Below are 24,097 nucleotides of genomic sequence, written 5' to 3'. Positions count from 1 at the left end.
GGGAACCCCAAAAGATACATGTATAGGATCACTTATATGATCACCAATCTTGATACATTGATTTCTATGCGACAAATAACTCTCAAACCAGTTTAGTGGCAAGCCACGTATTCCAACACACTCCAGCTTTTTGAGGAGTATAGGTGTAGAAACAGTGTCAAATGCCTTAGCAAGGTCCAGAAAAACACCTATGCAACACCTACCCTCATCGAGGTGATCAACAACAGCATCCATTAGAATGATTACAGCATCTTCAGTGGACTTTCCCTGACGAAATCCAAACTGTTTGTCATTTAGAAGGCTGTTTTGATTGAGGAATTTAACTAGCCGCTTATAGATGATGCGTTCTAAAAGTTTCGAAAAAGCTGGCAAAAGTGATATTGGACGGTAGTTAGTCGGGTCGTCTTTGCTACCTGCTTTATATATGGGAATCACCACAGCCGTTTTCCAGACCTGCGGGAAAGTCCCTGACGATATACTCAGATTAAATATTGAGGCTAACGGTTCAGCTATAAGATGTCCAATATTCTTCAAAATACTATTATTCAGACCATCAAAACCAGAGGTGTTTCCTGATTTAAGAGATTTTATTAAACACAGCACTTCATGAGAATCGGTAGGTTCCATAAAAAAAGAGTTTTTAGGTGAATTAGTGTAGTGTACTTTACTGGCGATTGAGTCCTGTGTTTCATTTAATCTAGTCAAAATTTTATTTGCGAGGTTACTACCTGTGGAAGAGAGGCAGGTGTTACAATAATTGAGAGACTCTTTAATATTGTTTCTAGTCCTAATTAGCTCTTCGGGTAACGAGACAGTTGCAGTGTTATGAGTAATGTGCCTAATAGTATTCCATAGTTTTTTTGGAGCATCCTTATTTTGGCTTATCAACTTGTTATAATAATCAGCTTTAAGTTTCCTTAGTAAGTTAATATAAAAATTTCTGTACCGTGAATAAATTAGTTTTTTTACGCTATTGTTGGGATCTTTACGCAAATTGCTGTGTAACTTATCACGATGTTTAGAACACCTCATAAGTCCAGGAGTCATCCAAGGTTCGATATTAAATTTGGAGCGACTAACTTTCACAATCTTAGAGTGCCTCGATAAAGCATCCACGACTGTGGAGGAGAAGAGAGATACTGCCTTCTCAATATCATTTGTGTTCATCAAAGAATGCCAATTTATCAAATGAAGATCAGAATGCAGCGATTCATAGTCTACTCTAATCCTTGAACGTGTCTGAGCATTTTGTTTTTGATGCGTTAACGTAATTCCTGCCATAGTGATTTCATGATCAGTTATATCAGAGGAACAAACTATAGATTCTGCCCTGCTCTTAATTGGTACAAAAATATGATCCAGACAAGTTTTTTGGCGAGTAGCTATATCAATGCTCGATGTAAGCCCAAATTCAGCAAGTACATTTAAGTATTCGGAAACATAATTGGTATCTGTTTCTGGGCTTAATATATCTATGTTTAGGTCCCCTGTAAAGATTAGAAATGGATTGTAAGTAAGTTTTTTCAAAACTGAGCCAAGGGAATAAATAAAACGACTAGGGTTTTGGAAACTTGGAGACCTGTAAGCTGCTACTACTTGAAAACAATTTGGAGCCTCGATCACAACACAATTAGCGTCCTCTACCTCCAGTTCCGAGGAAATGTATGACCATTTATCCTTAACAAAAACCGTTATACCGCCTGATTTATTTATGTACTTTTTTGAGTTGAAAGACGTGTAACCTTTAATTTGGTTTACAGTGGAATTTTCATTTAACCAACACTCTGTAAGGACTATGACATCAAAGTCAATATTCATTCTTTTAAAAACAACCAAAAAACTATCAAAATTTTTATGAAGGCTTCTTATGTTTAAATTTAAGATTTTCAGATTATATTTACAAATTACTCGGGTGCATTCTTCCGGTAATGGTATAGTATGGCATTTTACTTTAAAAGAGTTATCAATTTCTTCAAGTAAATTCAGGGATGCCATGGAAAAATAGTAAAGAGAAAGGGTTCCAAATTATGCTTGCAGTAAGCCATAGCTAAGAACATACCAAATGCAACACCCATGTAATAAGAAAATGAACTATTTACTTCCAAATAATGTGTGAAACTAAAAAGTCCGCCAAGGACACTGTGAAGTAAAGTATGAACAGTGTATGTGTGTGTGGTAAAAATGAGAGTGTAATACAGTACGCATACAATATCAAATAACATAATCAAGACGAACAAAACTATACATTCAAAAATATTAATACAAGACAAAGTATATGACTTTTGAAAACAATAAAAAGAGAATAACTGAAACAGTGAGCTGGGCTGATTAAGATATAATGACCGACGATTCTCCCTGTAAGCTGGACTGATTTTTACCAGTTGTAGGAAGTGCGCGTTCGAGATCATTTTCGGACTGTATTTTAATAGCAGGGTATCCATCTCTGTAGTCCCCCTTCCGAAGAAAAATGTTACCACTTCGTACCCAGCAGTGTTTGAAGCCGTGTTTTTTTGCAAATAGCCTGGTGTCCCGAAATAAGCGACGATTATTAAACGTTAGTCGTTCATTGATATAAACCGTCGTATCAGAACCCTCCACTAATATATCCTTGGATTTGAGAGGACGACGACTTCTTGAACGTTCTAAGAACTCATCACGTTTGGATCGGCGAACGAAAGACACTACGAGAGGATGAGGAGCTGACTGTGTCGGATTATTATCTTTACTTTGCCGCTCGGCCCCGGCTCGAGCTACATGATCTAGATCCTCCTCTTGTAGATCCATACCTAGTTTTAAGGCTGTGGTTAAAGTCAGGTGTACAGGGTACTCATTTCGATTTTCAACAAGGCCAGCTATTTCCACTTCTTTCCTTAGCGAAAGTTGTGTCTGGTAGCTCAATTGATTTTGTAGGGTAGTAATAGTGGCTTTTAAAGCAGCATTTTCACAAGCCTGTGTTTCAAGAGTACGCAATCGTCCGTCATAATTTGATAATTTATTGCTTAGATCATCAAAACGCTCCTTAATACTGCTCCACATCTCAGACATATTCTGCCTTAGGAGACTAATTTCCGAAGATAAAGAATGCAATATTTCAGAATCAGGCTCTGCTCTCGGAAGTTCCAGACTGTGGTTCTCTATGTGTAATTGACCCTTTTTTCGTATGGTGACGTTCTCTGGCGTGGAGCGCACTGGAGTTTGGGAATTATCTCCACCTCTCCTCATTCTGGCACAACAGTCAGGACAGACCCATGTTTTTAATTCATCCTGTCTGAGACGTTCAGCGTTTGTACATGCTGTGTGAAAGGACTGCTTACACAGAGTAGAAGAGCAAACGATCATAATCTCTTGTTTCTTTAAAACCTGTAGGCACGCAGAGCACTTCATGTTGTATAAAAATGTATTGCTCTGATAACTTGATAAAAAATTTCTGTCTCATATATTTACGCTACAGCTGCCAATTGTTGAGGAAACAGATGATACACTCCTTTAGTGAAGTTGTTTGAATTCGACTTCACGAGAAAAGGGACGTAAGCGCCGTGCACAACGCGTCGCTTACGCGTTTTAGTAAAGTTACTTCACAGAATCGTTATATACAATTTATTGGCGGTACTTTAATGTTAAGTTTGGCCTATTTCTACAATAATCACTGTTTTTATGCACTATTATGAGCAAGGAATATATATATGTAGTAGTTTATGGTTTACACTAATAAAGTTTCACAAAAATTTAGAGATTCCGACACTTTGGATTGCTTTAAGGAAAAATATTTGTTGCCGTACACACTCGCGATGTTCTTTCATTAATGTCTGATCTACTACGATCTATAAATGTACCAATATTAATATAACTAAATAAACAATCAGAAACATAGAGAAGCGATAACGGTGGTTGTTATCACAACTATTATATATTAACACAACATTATTACGTAAAAAAGATTGTGGCCTTATAAAAATAATAATTAACTGCTCTTATATTAAAATAGATTCATTTGACTTGAGTTTTTTTAATACAAAAATATGTATGTCCATAGTTTTATTATGGTAGTCCAACTGCTACATTGCTATTCCTTCAACATTATTGCTCCAGACACCAGTTCCTGGAAAATATAGTATAATTTACTTTTACTGAACTGCTAAAGAATTGGATGTGTGATTAGTAGTGAGTACATATAAATTACTCTTATTCTTATATGATATTTAGGATATATGAATACTGCTGTAGTTGCTTCTTATTTTTATTTATCGATAATAACAAGTAGTTCTAAAAATTAGTTAAGTTTTCGATATTTTTTTATAACTAGAAGTTATAAAAAAATTATCGACAAACAAGTTAACTGATGGTAAGTGGTAACTGTCGCGTATATACGTATGTACACGAATAGACACATCGTACCGAGACGCTTTTGATACCTCTAATGCTTGTATTCACATCTTACCTTATGGTCGTCTAGATACGCAAGATTAGTGTCAGCAGCTAATATCTGTACAGCGTCTATCACCACATCGGCCGCTTTCCGTACATTCTTGCTGAACATTGCCAGCACTTCACCCACAGACACCTGCAAACCCACCAATTATGCTTTCTTACCTCAATATACATTCCAAATATGCATAGATTTAAAAGTGCTTTTATTATGTTTGTTTGCACATATTATATCAATATAATTGGTCTTCTGTCTTCTAAATACTTTCTGTATAAATTTATAATCTAATTTTCACCTTATAGAAACTAAAACACGAATCATTATAATTATTCGTATTATAATACAAGCAATTTATTACAACACCACGCATTGCTTTATTTAATAAAAAATATATATTTAAATAAAATTTAATTATATGTATATTTGAGGAGTCTATTGGCTCCATGTGTGAGATTTGAGATCGAACTCCAAGTCATCCCCTCTGGAAAACATTGCAGTTAATCACTAGTGAATTTGCTATAATGTCGTAACTGACCTATGTACAGACACATTCTACCATAATAGGTGCCCCGTAAACATATACTTATAACGTAGGAATCACAATATTCATGTTATTGTATTCTTTATTAAAGTTTAATTACATTGTACATTCGAGTTCAAATTTTAATAATAATAACATACCGAGCATTCGTTTTCTCTCCAACAGTCGTAATCTGTAACAAGTGCTACGGCAGCGTAACTCAATCCCGCTTCTTTTGCTAACACTACCTGTAAAATGAAAGATCTAGTACGAAAAAGTATTCTACAGCTTTTGTGAGGTATAATATTATCAAAATATTGTTATCATTTAGTTTTTTACATAGTACATTTGCTCTCGCAATCGTAGCTAAAATATTATTGATTAAAAAACAATTGATTAGGTTTTGGCTTAGGTATGATGTAATACCCAAAATAGTTCACAAATAAATATTATTACTATTATTAAAAAAATGTATTACCTCAGGCACGGTGGTCATATTGACGAGGTGACCGCCCCATTGGCGGAACATCAGGCTTTCTGCTCTGCTAGAAAATCTAGAAAGAACATACAACAATATTCATTACAACAGAAACATTATAAATATCTTCTATAAATGTAGTTATTTTTAATTGATCTAATGAATTTATTTTGCTATTATACCTACAGTGTATTGTAATATCTCTGCCTTAAGGAATTTATAATATTCGTATAATACACAGATAAAGGGAACGTCTTAAAGTATTTAACATGAACGTAGATGGATAGTAACGGAGAGGACGACCAAAAAAATATGGATCGATTGTGTGAAATATGATATGTAAAAAAGGAAAGTAAGTTCAGATATGACGGCTGATAGGGTTCAGTGCCATACTGCCCCAAATGATGGAATAAATATGATAATACATATAGATAAAACACACGTAATGATTTTAGTAACATTTCTTTCTATCTAGGTTAAACATAAAACTAGTATTTCGTCACCCGCAATAAAAAATATTTTATAAGGCGTAATTTAAGACATCTTTGAAATTATAGTGTACAATCTTAATTACATACAATTAGATTGTTTCAATTAGTACATATATTACGATAACAATTATGTGTATACAAACAAACACTAATATACCTATCGTCACGACAGTTTTTTTAAATGATGATAATGGAATGGTGCACCAGTAGTGTGGTTTACGCTGGCGGGACACGATTGGAGGATGATAATATAAGCTGGAGATGAAGTTAGTTAGCCCATCGTGCGATTTATCACGATGGTTTCCAGGGGGAACCGTGTGGAGGTCAACCTGACATGGTACATCTTTAGCAATCTGTTACCACAGTTATCCCAGGTGGGATAGTCAGATATAATCAATGTTTAATGTTATATTGAACGCAACACTTGACAGGCCCACATTTCAGTGGGTATATTTAATTTCAATGTGGCAAGAGACAGACCTACCACCGTCTTTCGGATACTTCTTGGTTTCTTCTTTTCTTAGGTCTTATCAAAATACATACAATCTTAGCTTAATTGAAGCCAATAAAATATTTTAACTATAGTTAGTCACCTAGGCCCCTGTATGACAACAGCGGTGCCCTTTTCGTGGCATGGGTACTCTTTCGCACGTGCTGCTTTTAGCATCGCCTGTCTCGCTCGCTCGCAGAACGCCGGCTTCATAGGCAAGTGACATACGCCACGTGGTCCCCCCTCGGTTCGGTCGAAGAAAGTGCACTTGCGACCCCATGTCCTGGAAGTGATTAAAACAAGTGTTTTACCAATATTAAGATGCATCCACCATCTGATTTAATGTTATTTGCAACATATGTACATAGTAATTAAACAACTGTCACAGCGCCATCTAGTCCCAAACTTAGCAAAACTTGTACTATGAATGCTAGATAATTAATAGACATTGGTACTTAAATACATTACGTAATACAGAAAACTACTCAGATCAATGCAACTCTTGAAAGTGTATTTGTATTGTTAATGATCAAACCGCTGTATTACTTCAGTTGTCTATATAACTTTATAATATCTAATTATATTACCTCAGTAGTATAGTTTTATATATAACGGCTTAAATATAACATAGTTGTCATATAAACGTAAAAATATGAATAAATAATGATAACGTCAAATTTCAAGTTTATCTCATAATTTTTATTATTGACCCCAAATACGAATGTTTTCCGATTCTACTGTATGTTTCTATATGATTTTAATGTACTTATATATTTGATACTTTGACAGGGTTTCACTAACAATGTACCTATTTAATATTTTGACAGGATTTCACTACCCTATGATAAGGTCGAGTAATTATGATCAAAGGTGAAAAAAAAAATATTTTATAAAATTACGTAATGGAACATCCATACCTATCAATAAAATCATCCAGAATAACGAGGTCTCCAGGCTTATATTCCTCAATCAGGGATCCGGTGGCTGTGGTGGCCAGCACGTGGCTGCAGCCGGCTTCTTTCAATGCCCAGATATTCGCGCGATAGTTCACATCACTGTCGAATAAGTAATAATATATTAAAATAATAAACTGGTTCTGTACATGTTTCTTTTTTTATAATATTTCTCTTTTAGGTGTTGTGTTCTCTTTTACATATTGTTGGATTACAATCCAGTTTTTTACCAAAACACAAATGCCTAATCAAATTGTTGTATTGATTGTAATCTTTTTTATGTGCAAATAAAGAAATAAATAATTCTTACTTTATGGAAAATGATAACCGTAGCACGTACATGGTCATGCACAACAGAATGTATTTTTTTTTAATTGATGATAATGGTACACCCGTCTGCGCTAACCAAAAGTAGCGGAGCGGTAGTGGTGGATGATAGAATGATCATGAAGTCAGGTCAGTTCGCCTATCGTGACGAATTCCTCAAGATTTAAAATTAATATCCAGATTATATCCTATAATATATATATATAAATTATTAATATTTTACCTCGGTTGGTATTGATGCTTCCTGCCATGTCTCGCGAGCAGCACACACGAGACTCCCTTAATCTCTCCTTCAATTAAGACATCAGACGGCTTCCCAAAAGGAGTGAGTAGTTCTCGTTCGATTTGATTCTCAAACAGCGATGGATCGTCGAACCCAGAGCCGCCAATGATACCAATCTAATATTATTGTTTTTATTAAATTACAGAGATAAAGTTAGAGTTCTTGTAATAAATAAATATTAACTCATTTTATTGGATCATTAAAATTAGTTCAGACTCATGAATATAAATGTTTAAATGAATATAAATTGCATCAATATTTACTTTACAAAAGAGGGCCATTCGCTCCATTTATGGTATGGGTTCCAGGGAGTCATTGCGAGAGTGTTTTAAGGAATCAAAAATCCTCACCGTTGCTTCTCAATACATTTATGAAAATATCATCTATGCCAGAAGGAATATAGACAGTTTCAAAAGAGTTAGTGATTGCACTAATAAAAGCTTACGTAACAATAACAAACTGATTTTACCTAAATGTCGTTTGGCTAAAGTTAGTAATTCGTTTTATGGCAATTGCGTAAGGTTTTACAATAAAATACCAGAGTCTGTTATAAATCTGCCAGAAAAAAGATTTAAATGTCAAATAAAACAGTTCCTTTGCAAAAAAGCTTACTATAAAATTGAAGAATTCGTTAACGATAATAATGTTTTTATAGAAAAACTTTAAATCTATAGCACTGACAATATTATCTTATTACATTAATAATGAGTGCGTAGCGACTTCTATGTTGATTATCGCATGCCTCTTACTTGTTATACTGTAATTATTTATATAAAAAAAACATCTATTAAAAAGAGCAACACACAAGTTTCTTGCTCATTCTTCTTGTGATGAATCTGCATTCCGAATGAGTGGTAGAATCAAAATATGACTATTCAAAAGTGCTTGTAATGAGTTTATTTGAATAAAGATTATTTCTATTTCTATTTCTATTGTGCGAAGACTTGAAACCATCTGAAGTGAAACAATGTGATAAACAGCCACACCACCAAGGCTAGACAGGAATCAAACCAACTTATATAACTTTAATTTTTATAATAATCAATCCTCAATTAATTACTTATCTTCACTACATAAGTGCCAACATTCTATTCTATTCACAGTATTGTTAATGCAAGATAATCAGGGTTTTGAATAAAATAATAAATTTATTAACAATCATGTAATTCATATCTACATCTGGAACTCTATACAAACAATAGCAGCATAATCATTACTCAGTAACATTCATTTCTTAGCATTCTATATTACTAAAAACAATATTAAATAATTTATTTTCTAAGTTATTTCTCTAATCCTTGCTGGAACTTTAATTCTTTTGCAGTTTCATGCGCTTTTTGTAAACTTTGTGCAAGTGCAAAATATCTTTTGGATTCTTCTTCATTCTTCTCTACCCCATCACCTTTTTTAAACATCATGCTCACATTAGCACATGCATACATATTTCCATATTCACAGCCCTTCAGTGCAAATTGGTATGCTTGTTTTTTGTCTGGTTTTATTAAATATTCTATGTTTTTATTTTTCTCAGAGTTGTGTGGGTTGAAATCCGAAACATTCTTTGGTACACCTGTGAGGTACATTCCGGAGAGGTAGTGACATGCCATATCATCCTTTTGATCACAACTTCTTTTTAAATAGTTGTAGCCTATAACAAACATTATATAGATAAGTGATTTTAAATAATGTCAAAATAAACACATTCATGTATTCAATATTCAAATAAAATAGAATTGTTGAATGAATTTGAATTAATTAAAAAAAATGATGACAATTTTACATTAATGGTGACTGACAGTGATTTAACTTAGCATAAATAATGAAATGCTGATTGTGTATGAAATAGATCAATATTATTTATGCTTAAAATCTGTTATCACAAGAAATATTTAATGTTCTCAATAAGCCAAATTATTATTTAATTAATAATTCTTCACGTATAATTCCATTAATTTTAATAATTTCAATACCATGAATTACTACAACTCAGAGCATAATGTCTTATTATGATCATTCTAAATTCTGTCAAATATGGCTTTATTCTACTGCAATAATATTTTCAACATAGCAAATTAATAATTTTTAACGACACATAAAAAATATATCTATTACTATTTGTTGCTGACATTCTGGTCATATAGTTTTATACTTCATGTAAATAACATTGTATTTTCTATTAAGAATTTTATTATATATTATTGTATACCAAACACAGTCAAATATAGAATTAAAAAAAAAACAACACTATACTATAATCAACAAATGATTACATGATTAATAAATAAATGAGGTATGTTATTTAGCACTAAAATGCAAAATGGTATTTTATATTTTATAGTATGTTGGTATTTTATAACTAGACTAGATATTGCTTATTATATTATAAACAAGTAATAAATGTGAAAAGACTTAAAACATATATTTATATTTACCTTTAGGGACATCCCTTTTCACACTGATACCGGGCCCTGTAGCCGTCAATAGCATACCAGCATGCAAACAAGCTGTAGGTTCATTTAAATCACATCCTTTTTCAAAATACGATAACGCTTCATTTGGATTGCTTTTGATACTGCCTCGCCCCACTAATGCATAGTTACCGTATTTTAAACAAGATTTACCGAAATTATAATCTAAGCAATTGCTTTTAAATACTGTTGCAGCCTTCTCAAAATCTTTTTTGATCGCTTCCAAGTAATCACCGAGAAGATGACACACTTCTGGCTTTTTTTCTTTATAACAACCAAAACGGTACTCAATACCAAGATTTTCTATATATTCTTTAACTTCTTCTTCCCTTTTTAAGTCATAAGCCATCGTAATTTCGTAAAAATAACTTAAAGTTCAATTAATATTAGTTGTCTTTAATAAATCGTATGTTGAGGTTAGATAATACATAAGATTGAATGGAAACGTCAGTGTGATAACACTTATCAGTATATGTAAACAACTTCATTACTATACGATTAAAATATATGAAAATATTTTAATTTAGGAATAATAAGGAATTAAAATAATATAAATGAACACAGATTTAAATAAATGAAAATTAGCTACCTTTATTTTTTTATTATCGCCCATTTTAAGCTCTTTTATTAGATGAAAATGAAAAAATTCGATCGCTTGAGCCGACGTGTTTCAGTAAAAATAAAACAGTTCTGTATGGCAAAATAAGCCAAATTAAAATAAACACAAGTATTTTTATATGCACAGGAAAATTAAATAAACGTAAAAGTCAATTAAAGACAAATGATACAATAAAGACGATGATAAAAAAGTAATAAAAAGTTAAAAATGTTTATACTCTCTGATAAAACAAACCATAGATTTATTTAGGAATTTCTTTATACTGACTATAGGCAAAGGTCATAGAGTCATACATTCGTCTGACATATCTTTTCTTTACTTTTACATATAATAAAGTCGTAAAATTGTAATGAGACGCAAGCGAATACTGTCTTTTGTCTGATATTAAGGTGTCATGTAAAAACTGCTGCACAAATTACGGTGTAATAATGTGGATGAACACAAAAACTTAAGAAATCTTAGAAAAATGCTTCTCAAAGGGGTAAATTAGTAAGAGTAAACGGCTGTTGTTTCCCACTTACGTAGTATAAAAAAAAATTCAAATGTGATGCAACTACTTGGATTTTGTACAAGGATATGGACTACGGATAAGACTTAAATTTTGAACACGAATGAAAACATAATAAATAGACATACATAAGAATTGGCCTTTGGCCTCATCACTTGTTCGAATATGAAGAAGTTTAAAAGTAGACTAGGCTGTACGGTCTAAGGATCTTTGCCTGTTCCATCACTGAAAAGGACATGGACGGATATGGAAAAAAAAAACTACTTGGATTTTGTCAATTCCTATATGATTTCCCTGTTGGTATATTTACTTTTCTCTTTGATGATTTCGAAGTACTACTCTGCGCTGTATTCAGATTGACTGCAGACTAATATTAGTCAATCAAGCCAGTTCTGTCAATTCAAACAGCTGATTTACTTACTGAAACTGAAAATAAACATCGTAATAGATGATTAACAAGACATTTTCTGTAAATCGTTTCTTTGTTTAATTGAATACATTAATAAAATTTAACATATCTTACGAATCGGACCCGACGCTGTTTAATATCTGTTTGAAATAATGGCTAGAAATTTGGAAGTATTCACTGTTCGTATTCGAAAGGCAACCCGACAAATACATTCAGTTAGCGATGCCCTGGTCAACGCCAAATTTGCTATTTGTGAGTTATAATTTCTATTATGTAGTACATAAAATATTTAAGTTTATTAAAGTAATTAAAAAATATATTACTCTCTATTGTCATTTAATTTTTGAATTGCCTTAACAATATATTATCATAATTTTAAATTTACTCCAATACTATCTATAAGGTTCGCCTTATAGAAGAATTTAGTCTCACTAGTACCATTAGTAGCATTACTAACTAGGCTAGGTGAGACTTAAGTTACTCTTTAAAATTGTGTATTTATGTACATTGTTCCTGTATGCTACATTCATTAATATCAATAAAACTATTATGTTGATAATTTTAAGAGCAATGTAAATCTTACACTTTACCTTTGTTCTAATAACATTAATGTTATAATTCTATTTTATTTACAACTAGCTACTCGCCCTGGTATTGCATGGGTGTACAGGTATTATTATTATCCTAATATTAAACCTTCCTCTAGAATCACTCTATCTATTAAAAATACCACTTCAATATCCGTTGCGTAGTTTTAAAGATTTAAGCATACATAGGGATGGACAGACAACAACAGCAACTTTATTTTATACTATGTAATGATTTTAAGAGCAATGTTAATCTTACACTTTACTTTTATTTTTAGCTCTAAGGGATGAAAAAGTGTGGGGTGGAGGACTTTTCATATTTTATCATGTGTTTGCTTACCTTGAAGACACAAAGGACAGGTTGAACATATCAGAATATAACCGGTTGTTTGTTCACAAAGTACTTCACAGGTAATGCTTATTATTATTATATTTATTTATTTTGATATAATCAATATAATATCAGATAGTCAACAAATCTGCGAATAGTCTGGAAGACTGATTGCATGATATAAATAAAAAAAATAAAAAATTTTGATATAATGATATAGCTCGCTTCTTGCCACCACAAGGGTAACCAACTTGTTTGTTATTTCAAATATGTAAAAAAACTCCCCAAAACTACAATTTTTCCCAGTTAAATCCAAACAATGAATAAAATAAGATTCTTTGTGTGAATCTAAAACATATTTTAATATTATTACAGGAAGTCAGCTTTTGAGGAGGATCTTCAGCACTATCTTGGTGATGAATGGCAATCACTTCCAAAATCTGCAGCCCTGGAAAACTACCTGGAACATTTACAGAACTTGGAGAAAGAAAATCCGAAGCTACTGATGGCTTATATCTACCATTTATACTTGGGGTTGCTAAGTGGAGGACAGATACTTGCTAAAAAACGTAAAATGTTTGGTGAAAGTATGTATTTGTAAAGAAGAATAAATATATAATATATAACTGACATAGAGTAATTTTAAGTAGCTATGACATAGTAAAGTGTCTTGAGTAGTCATGCTCATTTAATGTCCAGACATGTGACAGTATGGTGGGGTGGATTATTGGGCTCAAATGCAGTGTTGGCTGGCTCATCTGTCATACTTTTGAACGAGTGCTGTTTGTTGAGTTTGGTCTGCTTTAATCACTATGACTGATTTCCTCTTATTTAGTTACTCAACCAGTTGGTTGTGTAAATATTTAGACTAATGAATTAGTGCCATATTCATACATTTTAACTTAAGAATGTAAAGTTACATTAACTAGTTAATAACAAATAATTTTGTTTCAGAGAATACTAACAAAGATGTTTACATAGATAAAGTGACAGATTTTAGTGGTATTGATATTGCTCAGTTGAAAAAAGACTTCAAAGATGTAATGAACCAAATTGCAGAAGAGATGAGTGATGAAGAACAGCAGGCATTTATTGATGAAAGTAATCAAGTATTTCTCATGAATAATCTAATTGTAAATTCTGTGGGAGGACAGGATCAAGTTATTAGAGCATTATTGTATAAAGCTTCAGCAGTTTTCTTAGTTTTTGTTGGTGTTATTTTAGCATATAAGATGCATAAGTAAGATTTAAATATTTGTTAATATTATTAAAGAGGTAAAAAATATTATAGATAATAGGAAAGTTGAGTTATTAAGTATGTCTGTAGTTACTTGAGTAAAGACTGATCAATTTATAAAATGTATTTTATTTAACCACAAAAGAGTACAAAAAAAGTAGGCAAATCATTGGAGTTATTTTATTCATCTTAGCTGCTAATTATATTTTTCTTATTTCTTGTCAAAGTAACACAATATATACAAGAGCTTATCTAAATAGTATTAATAAATAAAATAGGTGTGATCATAAAAATAATTTATTTGTAATTACTTATTAATATTAATTTAATATATTTATTAAACTAGTAGAGATTCATTTAATATTTACAAGAAATATATAACATACGCATGCTGCGTATTGTCCATTAACTTATTGATTCTATAAATGTCAATTATAATCAGTTCAGAGACGGAAGTGTGGGCGGGTCCATAGCCATATCAATCAGCTCGTCTATGTCTTCTGTGTTCCAGAATGATAGCTCAGACTGAAAATGATAGAATATATTATGTTAATATAAAATAAAATATTTCATTTCAACATAAATAACAAATCAATAAAAATCATATAATCCATCGGGGGGCGGGGAGACACTGACTGTTTGGATATCAGGCCGCACGCTGGTGACGGCGGGGGAGGGGGAGTAGGAGGCGGGGAGCGGGGGGGACACTGACCATGCGCAGCGCGTCGGAGCAGGGCCGGCAGTGCAGGCGGCCGTCGCGACACTCGCAGCGCGGGCGGCCGCACGCTGGTGACGGCGGGGGAGGGGGAGGAGGCGGGGGGACACTGACCATGCGCAGCGCGTCGGAGCAGGGCCGGCAGTGCAGGCGGCCGTCGCGACACTCGCAGCGCGGGCGGCCGCACGCTGGTGACGGCGGGGGAGGGGGAGGAGGAGGAGGAGGAGGCGGGGGGACACTGACCATGCGCAGCGCGTCGGAGCAGGGCCGGCAGTGCAGGCGGCCGTCGCGACACTCGCAGCGCGGGCGGCCGCACGCTGGTGACGGCGGGGGAGGGGGAGGAGGCGGGGGGACACTGACCATGCGCAGCGCGTCGGAGCAGGGCCGGCAGTGCAGGCGGCCGTCGCGACACTCGCAGCGCGGGCGGCCGCACGCTGGTGACGGCGGGGGAGGGGGAGGAGGAGGAGGAGGAGGCGGGGGGACACTGACCATGCGCAGCGCGTCGGAGCAGGGCCGGCAGTGCAGGCGGCCGTCGCGACACTCGCAGCGCGGGCGGCCGCACGCTGGTGACGGCGGGGGAGGGGGAGGAGGAGGAGGAGGAGGCGGGGGGACACTGACCATGCGCAGCGCGTCGGAGCAGGGCCGGCAGTGCAGGCGGCCGTCGCGACACTCGCAGCGCGGGCGGCCGCACGCTGGTGACGGCGGGGGAGGGGGAGGAGGAGGAGGAGGAGGCGGGGGGACACTGACCATGCGCAGCGCGTCGGAGCAGGGCCGGCAGTGCAGGCGGCCGTCGCGACACTCGCAGCGCGGGCGGCCGCACGCTGGTGACGGCGGGGGAGGGGGGGGAGGGGGAGGAGGAGGAGGAGGAGGCGGGGGGACACTGACCATGCGCAGCGCGTCGGAGCAGGGCCGGCAGTGCAGGCGGCCGTCGCGACACTCGCAGCGCGGGCGGCCGCACGCTGGTGACGGCGGGGGAGGGGGAGGAGGAGGAGGAGGAGGCGGGGGGACACTGACCATGCGCAGCGCGTCGGAGCAGGGCCGGCAGTGCAGGCGGCCGTCGCGACACTCGCAGCGCGGGCGGCCGCACGCTGGTGACGGCGGGGGAGGGGGAGGAGGCGGGGGGACACTGACCATGCGCAGCGCGTCGGAGCAGGGCCGGCAGTGCAGGCGGCCGTCGCGACACTCGCAGCGCGGGCGGCCGCACGCTGGTGACGGCGGGGGAGGGGGAGGAGGAGGAGGCGGGGGGACACTGACCATGCGCAGCGCGTCGGAGCAGGGCCGGCAGTGCAGGCGGCCGTCGCGACACTCGCAGCGCGGGCGGCCGCACGCTGGTGACGGCGGGGGAGGGGGAGGAGGAGGAGGAGGAGGCGGGGGGACACTGACCATGCGCAGCGCGTCGGAGCAGGGCCGGCAGTGCAGGCGGCCGTCGCGACACTCGCAGCGCGGGCGGCCGCACGCGCGGCCCGCAGCGCCGAGGGCGGCCCGGGCGCCCACCACACTTGAGAACCGCCGAGCCGTCGGACGGTCGCCTTGCAGCTTCGCGCCGGCGAATATTGACCCTACACATTCACATAAGTATTGTTGATTAAAAGATCGAATAAGAAAGAAGTAAGTGAATTAAACTTTAAAGATGTGCGTACTTCATAGAACATTTCAAATGTGACTCACCATTAGTTTCTAGCGCGAGTGACGTGCAAAGTCCCAGTCGATCTTTAGGTAATTTGACTTGCTTGCGAAGTCCGACATCGCCCACTAGTCTCTCGTAATCTTTGTTAGTATATGCCAAAGTGCTGTCAATACCTAAAACCACATATGACAAGAATTCAGCATTCAGTTTATTCTTCTTTATAGAGAAAAGCAAATGCGAACAGTATTAAGTTTAACATACTCACCAAACAAGTATTTAGCTGCTCGTTTCTTAGATAACATGAAGTCATCGTCCATTAGAATGTGAAGTGTCACGGAGTTTTCCATTAATGTGTGAGATATCGTTGAGTAGTCGTACTGAAAATATAAACGCATTTGTTATATGCCATTTATGATGTATAATGAAGAGGGAGGGGGATGCAGTTCAACAGCGGCGGCGGCAGGCACAGGCGAGGTCGCAGCGGAGGTGGCGGCCGCGGTACAGTCGCGTGCACACTCACCGACATGGCGGCGAGGTCGCAGCGGAGGTGGCGGCCGCGGTACAGTCGCGTGCACACTCACCGACATGGCGGCGAGGTCGCAGCGGAGGTGGCGGCCGCGGTACAGTCGCGTGCACACTCACCGACATGGCGGCGAGGTCGCAGCGGAGGTGGCGGCCGCGGTACAGTCGCGTGCACACTCACCGACATGGCGGCGAGGTCGCAGCGGAGGTGGCGGCCGCGGTACAGTCGCGTGCACACTCACCGACATGGCGGCGAGGTCGCAGCGCGCGCAGGGCAGCAGCAGCAGCGTGCGCGGCGCGGCGGGCCGCAGCGGCAGGCGCGTGGCGAACTGCAGCGCCGCGAACATGTCGCCGCGCCCGCGCCCGCGCCCGCGCCGCCCGGAGGACGAGTTGCTCGGGCTCTGCGGCTTCTCTGCGATGCGAAATATTCAAATAAACTGTTGTATTTTGCGTTTAAGTCAAAATATTATCTGGCTCGAAGGACTAAAATAATATACGGGAACATTATATGGAATGAATTTACTTTTTTACCATCCGGATCGAAGGACGAAGTGCACTCTAACATAAACAATTTCATTAAACATGTTAAAATCGAAACGGTTACGACGTTTCTATATACTTGTGAATCAAATATGTCAATAATTGTATCAGACAACATTATGAGAATGATGAAAATAAAAATTGCTCTGTAGCCAGTAGACATGAGAAGTACTATATATACTGTACCGAGATCTAGATGGTCGAAGTGCAGCGGAACTTGCGTGGCGTCAGCGAACACTTCCCCGTTGACATAGAGTGCGCGCGGCTGCGAGTATACACCAACGCCTCCGAAGCCCACCACCGCATACCTCGAATTAGATTATAAAATATGCCAATTTAAAGCAGTAAAATTACAGAGTACACAGACCTGCATATAAGCGACATTCATGTACATAATCTTTATATACAGTATAAATCAAAGTCGCTGTCTGTTCGCTTATATCTTTTTAAATTATGCGACGGATTTTAATGCAGTTTCCAGCAATGGATAGTGTTATCCAAAACGAAGTTTTATATGTATAATACATGCGTGTTATAGTATAGTAAAAGCCGAGAAATTCAAAGATTTCTAATACATCCATAGAAGCCGGAAGGAGTCGCTAGTTATATTAAAGATTTTCAACCACATACCTGTTATCAGAAAGACCATGTCCTTGCAAGCGGCTATCGAATGCTTCCACGAAGAGATCTATATTCTTCCGTTTGCGAATTTGTCTGTTGCAGTGCTCGGCCTCTACTATAAACACCACATCTGTTGAGTTGGGCACCTGTTGTAGTTGGGTGAACGAGCCCTCCTCTACGATGTCACCTTGCGGAGTCGTACATCTAGACGAGATAGAAATTTTATTTCATAATGAGAGTGAGTAACTTGAAATAAATAATATACCAAAATAGGACAATAAATTTATAGTCCTACTTACTAGTCCTAGTTACTTTGTAAAGGAATAAACGAGATAATTTTCTATTTATCTGGATTAACAAACAAATTACATCTATTATGGAAAGTGCTAATCATCGTCTATATAGGTAAGCATTATGGGCGACACAGAATGCATTGTGATGCTCGCAGTGCCGCACCGACTATTGGCAGCACCTGTTTACGAAATCTATGAAGTGCCACTTTTTTGGCTGTATTTTGACATTAATTTTTTTTATCACTAAATTTTGACTGAAATATCTTCGCCAATTTTCTTATAGTCCTTTCGTAAATAGATAAAAACAGCTATGGCAATAATTGTAAAAATAAAATATTATTATTAATTTTATTTTCAGACGTCGGGCGCGCGCGTGGGCACGTGCTGCTGTGCGCACAGCTCGCGGTACGCGCACGGCTCCATGCTGCGCGAGCCTGTGTGTGTGTGAGTGTGTGTGCGAGTACTGACTGGAGGCAGACGTCGGGCGCGCGCGTGGGCACGTGCTGCTGTGCGCACAGCTCGCGGTACGCGCACGGCTCCATGCTGCGCGAGCCTGTGTGTGTGTGAGTGTGTGTGCGAGTACTGACTGGAGGCAGACGTCGGGCGCGCGCGTGGGCACGTGCTGCTGTGCGCACAGCTCGCGGTACGCGCACGGCTCCATGCTGCGCGAGCCTGTGTGTGTGTGAGTGTGTGTGCGAGTACTGACTGGAGGCAGACGTCGGGCGCGCGCGTGGGCACGTGCTGCTGTGCGCACAGCTCGCGGTACGCGCACGGCTCCATGCTGCGCGAGCCTGTGTGTGTGTGAGTGTGTGTGCGAGTACTGACTGGAGGCAGACGTCGGGCGCGCGCGTGGGCACGTGCTGCTGTGCGCACAGCTCGCGGTACGCGCACGGCTCCATGCTGCGCGAGCCTGTGTGTGTGTGAGTGTGTGTGCGAGTACTGACTGGAGGCAGACGTCGGGCGCGCGCGTGGGCACGTGCTGCAGTGCGCACAGCTCGCGGTACGCGCACGGCTCCATGCTGCGCGAGCCTGTGTGTGTGTGAGTGTGTGTGCGAGTACTGACTGGAGGCAGACGTCGGGCGCGCGCGTGGGCACGTGCTGCTGTGCGCACAGCTCGCGGTACGCGCACGGCTCCATGCTGCGCGAGCCTGTGTGTGTGTGAGTGTGTGTGCGAGTACTGACTGGAGGCAGACGTCGGGCGCGCGCGTGGGCACGTGCTGCTGTGCGCACAGCTCGCGGTACGCGCACGGCTCCATGCTGCGCGAGCCTGTGTGTGTGTGAGTGTGTGTGCGAGTACTGACTGGAGGCAGACGTCGGGCGCGCGCGTGGGCACGTGCTGCTGTGCGCACAGCTCGCGGTACGCGCTGGCCAGCGCGCACGGCTCCATGCTGTGCGAACACTCCGAGTGGAACGGCACTGCGTCGATCTGTGGACACAACTCGCCACTGTACACTACTATACCATACCTCCGTACACGAGCATATACTAAACATAATTCCTAGCGTCCGAGCACAACAAATTCTCATACAGAAATTCCACCAAACTGTAATTTAACATAACATCTTTAAAACAAAGTTGCGTTCATGCAACTGCGATTTAATGACCAATAAAGTGTATAACAGAATACAAAAAATAATACGATAAATACCATTCAATCTCATGCAGGCCATAATTTTATCAATATGCCTACCGTCCAGTTCAGCTAGCTACTTCAGTTGAAAATACTCAACGGGAACTGGTAAAAAACTCAACTGGTACCGACATTTATGTGTCTTATGATCTTAATATTAATTAAAAACAAGATATTAAATATTTAAAGAGTAGTAATATTAATATAGAAATTAATATACTATTATTTAAGAAGACATATATATATATATATATATATATATAGACTTATAATATAGATTTATAAGAAAAAGGGAAAGCAAGCTGTCCAACACTAAGTAATACAACTGTGTGTGTGTGTGTTAAACATATTCTTAAAAAAGAACCAGTCTTCACAATCTCAATAAAAAGTAGGATGTTTGAAAAACGTTCAATTACATACCACAGAGAAACACGGATGCAACGGTGACACTTTGTTCTGGAAGAACTTCTCGCATTGCGTGTCGTTGGTGAACTCGTGGTTCAGCAACGTTTGCCCACTGATGGGCAATAACGCCCAGCTCTTTCCCAACTCTGCTATGGACGTCGTGTATGTGCCGTTGGGGAGACGAAGTTCATCGTATTGTTCGTTGTTGTATGTGCCGAGAAGACCGCCGAGGCTCGCGTAGTACCAACCTACAACACAAGTTCTGCTTAGCTCGGGACTAGATGGCGCTGTGTGATGCTCGTCCAGGGTTATCAGTATGATGTACCTGCAACGTGCAGCTTGCAGGTGCGGTGTCGCAGGTCGCAGTGTATGCGGAGGCCGCTGTCGCCGCTGACGGAGAGCTGGTCGGTCTGTCGGTCCACCACGTGGCCCTCCACCACGGCCGGCAGGTTCAGTATAGAGCTGCCGATCGACACTTGCTACGGATACAAAACAAATATTAATAAAAAAATATCCATTAAATTGTGTATTAAATCTTTATGAGAATTTGTATGAATAGAATTTGACAAATCTACTTATGAGGAGACCTAGCAAGCTGATTAAGAAAAATGACAAAATGAGACAAATTTTGGCCACAGAACTCCCTCAGAAATAGAAATATCCTTTATTATAAATACTTTTGAATAGTTCTAAAGTTCTTCATTCTATTACTCGTTCTGAAACCAGACTTATCACATGATCAAACTTGCGTGTTGTTCTTTTGAACAAATGTTGTTCAGTATTACATTTCTAAGATTTTGTGCCAAACAAACTGCCAAATACCAAAATTGATAAAAGTAGATAAATAGTTATTTGAATAACAAAATAAATAATTCATAGTGACCAAGGCAGACCAGTGCGTTTATTTCACGTAGTGCATTATATAAAAATTATGGATATTTATTAAACAATTTTACCTTTTTTTTAAGACTAGTTATTAAAAATAGAACACTCACCTCTTTGTAGAGATCGATGCGTATAAGGGTACTCTTGGTGAGAACGATCAGGTTGTATCGCTGCTGTTCATTGCTTTCCATTAGAACCGTGAATTTGTTCAGTCTATAGTCTTTGGATAGTAGGAAAGTGCCAGCTTGAGAGATAGTGAAAACGCGTTTATCAAATGTCACCAGGGTACCTTGGCCAGTCATAATTGCCATGCCTGTGGGTAAAACATTTTGGTTTTAAATAATTAAAATGAGTAACAAATTGACGGCTAGCATGATGGACTGTTACTTATATATGGATGTCAAAAAATATATAATCCCGTTGTATTTTTCAATTGTCGCAAATCCTCAGGACTCAAGAAACTCAGAACAAATATTACAAAAGAAAACCGGTCTAAGTCCCGGTCAACAGCTAGAAGATGATCATTAAAGAGTGAGAGAGTGACCTGCGAAGGGCGGCAGTACGTTCTCGATGTCCATGTAGGGCCGCAGCTGGTAGTAGTAGGACCAGAGGCTGCGGTTGGTGGCGAGCCAGTCGTCCAGCAGTCGTCGCACGGCGCGGTACTCCGCCACCTCGCTGAAGTCCGGCGACCGGTTGAAGGCGTGCCACGACATCGGCAGCTTTTGTTCCAACACCAGCTTTCCGGCTCGAGGGTCGAACACGAACATTGTTTTTGGAGTGCGGTGGCTGCCGAATAACGAATAGTCATTTTTATTTATTTATTTTAGGAAGATTAACGGTGCAATTTTACATATCACTGTATATATCGAATTGTCTTATGCCAATTAAAAATCTTCACTATCCCTGATATCTCCCGTTTTGGAAAAGAAAAAGGCACATGATTGAAGAAAGCGAAAATGCGCGAGTTGCTGACGCGCGAATGTTTCTCGTTCTCTTTGTCTACATTTACACGTATATTCTTTCTTGAGTGATAACCTATTCACGCGTCAGAGTGTACGTGTAAAGGCAGCTATTAGTAACAAACCACTTACTCTGGTTGGCATAAACGAGTAGATTAACATGTAATATAGCTTCAACATAAAAATAAAACTATACAAGAGATGGGGTATAACCATGAACTGGATTAGCTTTATACTATAGTTTATTACCGATCAGATGTTTACCAAGAACATCCTCCGAAAATGTATAATGCAAGTTATCAAAACTTGTTCTCCAAGAACATTTTATTAATACAATTATTTGTATGATGTATTTGTGTAGCTTAGGTGTGAATATAAAAAATAGTTTCAGGGATTTGAATATCTTTAAAATTAGATTAAATAAAAAAAATATTGTATGCCTCCGTGGTCCAGTGATTTAACAAACCGTTATACTTCCGATGGTCGCGGGTTCGATTCCTAGCACGATGCATTCGTGATCATGATTATTTGTATCTTATATCGATTTGGGTATTTTCTATCAATGCATTTACAAAAATATATATTTAAGTATTTTTATCAGTTGTTCAGTCCCATTACACAAGCTCTGTTTAAGATTTGTGTGTGAAAAGTTAATAAAAATATGTATCATTAAATTACTTTTCAAGGGTTTAAATTTTGTACATTAATTTAATTTTTGTATTAATTGATATAAAATAATATACAGTTTACTATAAACATGAAAAATGTAGAAGATTAAAATTACATGAAGGTGACGAATTATATGACCACCTGTACTTACAGTTCCTCGTACTGTAGCGCCGTTTTGGCCATGTCAGTGATCTTAGCGTACAATACTTCGCCCACTTTGTACGACACCTCACCGATCATGAAGTAATCGTACCACCATTTGAGACGTTCGTATGCTTCCAGATACTACAAATAGAAATAATATTTATTCATATAAAACTAATATTTTTTATTCTACAACTTATTCGGAACGCAGACTCGTCACAAGAAGAATGAGCTAGAAACTTGGATGTTACTCTTTTTAATAGATGTTATTTAAAATAAATAATTACACAATAATAAGTAAGAGGCATGCGATAAACAACACAGAAACCGCTACTCACTCATTCTTAGTGCAAACAGATAATATTGTCAGCGCTATTAATTTTAAGACTTTTCTACTAAAACATTAACGTTTGAAAACTCTTCATTTTTATATGTTTTTTTTTATAAAGGAAGTATTTTATACGACATTTTAATCTTTTTTCATATAATACGAATAATTTTTTTTATAAATCAAAAAATATAGTTTTAAAGTTACTTATACTTCACGCACGTTATGGATTACAGTTGAAATTTTAGTATCTTTTAAAGTAAAATAATTATAACCAGTATGATTTTAGCTGCAAAAACTTAGATACATACATAGATAATTCGTTTAAAAATAAAATTTTATTAGTAACAATCACACAATTATAGGATGATGAAAGTATATATGGAACAGTACCTTATCTCTGACGTAGACAACTTGTTTAGTTTTGAGGAAAACTTCCCACGCGTTCTTAAATTCGGCATATAGTTGCATTAGTTCGTCTTTAAAAGGTATGTACTTCTCAATCTTCGCCCACACCACGTCGAACAGTTTCTTGCTGTACTTCTTTATGTTCGTAATAAGATCGTTGTTTATTATGTCTTTGTAGAACCTGAAAATATATTAGTTAAATAAAAAAGTCCTTTAGAATAGTT

The 24,097-nt window shown here is 38.5% G+C and overlaps 5 protein-coding genes across 5 annotated transcripts in view; 1 reads left to right on the top strand and 4 right to left on the bottom strand.

Moving 5' to 3' along the window:
• Positions 1-2,328: 2,328 nt before the first annotated feature.
• Positions 2,329-3,222, bottom strand: LOC131850117 (uncharacterized). Its single transcript, XM_059200285.1, has one exon. It carries the CDS (start codon positions 3,220-3,222, stop codon positions 2,329-2,331), a length of 894 nt encoding a protein of 297 aa, XP_059056268.1.
• Positions 3,223-3,829: 607 nt separating this feature from the next.
• LOC131850083 (S-methyl-5'-thioadenosine phosphorylase) lies at positions 3,830-11,269 on the bottom strand. The gene is made up of 8 exons (XM_059200234.1): positions 11,026-11,269; positions 7,909-8,084; positions 7,323-7,460; positions 6,509-6,688; positions 5,425-5,500; positions 5,108-5,194; positions 4,439-4,561; positions 3,830-4,099 (listed from the first exon to the last, which is right to left on the bottom strand). Exons 1-8 carry the CDS (start codon positions 11,047-11,049, stop codon positions 4,064-4,066), a joined length of 840 nt encoding a protein of 279 aa, XP_059056217.1. The 5' UTR covers positions 11,050-11,269; the 3' UTR covers positions 3,830-4,063.
• On the bottom strand, positions 8,911-11,007 carry LOC131850084 (cytochrome c oxidase assembly factor 7 homolog). The gene is made up of 2 exons (XM_059200235.1): positions 10,401-11,007; positions 8,911-9,616 (listed from the first exon to the last, which is right to left on the bottom strand). Exons 1-2 carry the CDS (start codon positions 10,783-10,785, stop codon positions 9,252-9,254), a joined length of 750 nt encoding a protein of 249 aa, XP_059056218.1. The 5' UTR covers positions 10,786-11,007; the 3' UTR covers positions 8,911-9,251.
• An 842-nt stretch (positions 11,270-12,111) lies between the features above and the next one.
• On the top strand, positions 12,112-14,231 carry LOC131850164 (heme oxygenase 1). Its single transcript, XM_059200338.1, has 4 exons — positions 12,112-12,224; positions 12,838-12,970; positions 13,266-13,477; positions 13,845-14,231. The coding sequence occupies exons 1-4, from the start codon at positions 12,125-12,127 to the stop codon at positions 14,132-14,134; spliced, it is 735 nt and encodes a 244-aa protein (XP_059056321.1). The 5' UTR covers positions 12,112-12,124; the 3' UTR covers positions 14,135-14,231.
• Positions 14,232-14,443: 212 nt separating this feature from the next.
• The window catches only part of LOC131850072 (uncharacterized), a 52,769-nt gene continuing 43,115 nt past the window's right edge, over positions 14,444-24,097 (bottom strand). The window contains exons 56-69 of the mRNA XM_059200223.1: positions 23,859-24,054; positions 23,145-23,278; positions 21,910-22,151; positions 21,476-21,678; positions 20,806-20,959; positions 20,496-20,728; positions 19,747-19,871; positions 18,162-18,356; positions 17,718-17,839; positions 17,234-17,403; positions 16,735-16,846; positions 16,511-16,642; positions 16,226-16,401; positions 14,444-14,652 (exon numbers count right to left, since the gene is read on the bottom strand). Of these exons, the coding sequence (XP_059056206.1) occupies positions 14,566-14,652; positions 16,226-16,401; positions 16,511-16,642; positions 16,735-16,846; positions 17,234-17,403; positions 17,718-17,839; positions 18,162-18,356; positions 19,747-19,871; positions 20,496-20,728; positions 20,806-20,959; positions 21,476-21,678; positions 21,910-22,151; positions 23,145-23,278; positions 23,859-24,054 (2,281 nt within the window). The 3' untranslated portion in view covers positions 14,444-14,565. The remainder of the gene's footprint in view (positions 14,653-16,225; positions 16,402-16,510; positions 16,643-16,734; positions 16,847-17,233; positions 17,404-17,717; positions 17,840-18,161; positions 18,357-19,746; positions 19,872-20,495; positions 20,729-20,805; positions 20,960-21,475; positions 21,679-21,909; positions 22,152-23,144; positions 23,279-23,858; positions 24,055-24,097) is intronic.

This window comes from Achroia grisella, unplaced genomic scaffold, assembly GCF_030625045.1.
Source record: "Achroia grisella isolate CSIRO2021 unplaced genomic scaffold, CSIRO_AGI_Agris_v1 utg702, whole genome shotgun sequence".
In the NCBI taxonomy this organism is placed as follows: Eukaryota; Metazoa; Arthropoda; class Insecta; order Lepidoptera; family Pyralidae; genus Achroia; species Achroia grisella.
The sequence above is the reverse complement of the archived record's forward strand: the minus strand, read 5'-3'. Positions and strand labels throughout refer to the sequence as shown.

What these genes read in the sequence shown, in the direction of transcription:
- LOC131850117 (XM_059200285.1), bottom strand. Translation starts at nt 3,222, where the DNA reads ATGAGGAGAGGTGGAGATAATTCCCAAACTCCAGTGCGCTCCACGCCA.
- LOC131850084 (XM_059200235.1), bottom strand. Translation starts at nt 10,785, where the DNA reads ATGGCTTATGACTTAAAAAGGGAAGAAGAAGTTAAAGAATATATAGAA. An exon ending in GAAAAGGGATGTCCCTAAAG is followed by an intron (nt 9,617 to 10,400) that starts GTAAATATAAAT and finishes TGTTTGTTATAG; the next exon opens with GCTACAACTATTTAAAAAGA.
- LOC131850083 (XM_059200234.1), bottom strand. Translation starts at nt 11,049, where the DNA reads ATGGGCGATAATAAAAAAATAAAG. An exon ending in CTGGATGATTTTATTGATAG is followed by an intron (nt 6,689 to 7,322) that starts GTATGGATGTTC and finishes AATCACTTCCAG; the next exon opens with GACATGGGGTCGCAAGTGCA. An exon ending in CGTATCTAGACGACCATAAG is followed by an intron (nt 4,100 to 4,438) that starts GTAAGATGTGAA and finishes TATATTTTCCAG; the next exon opens with GAACTGGTGTCTGGAGCAAT.
- LOC131850164 (XM_059200338.1), top strand. Translation starts at nt 12,125, where the DNA reads ATGGCTAGAAATTTGGAAGTATTCACTGTTCGTATTCGAAAGGCAACC. An exon ending in CAACGCCAAATTTGCTATTT is followed by an intron (nt 12,225 to 12,837) that starts GTGAGTTATAAT and finishes TTTTATTTTTAG; the next exon opens with CTCTAAGGGATGAAAAAGTG. An exon ending in ACGTAAAATGTTTGGTGAAA is followed by an intron (nt 13,478 to 13,844) that starts GTATGTATTTGT and finishes ATTTTGTTTCAG; the next exon opens with AGAATACTAACAAAGATGTT.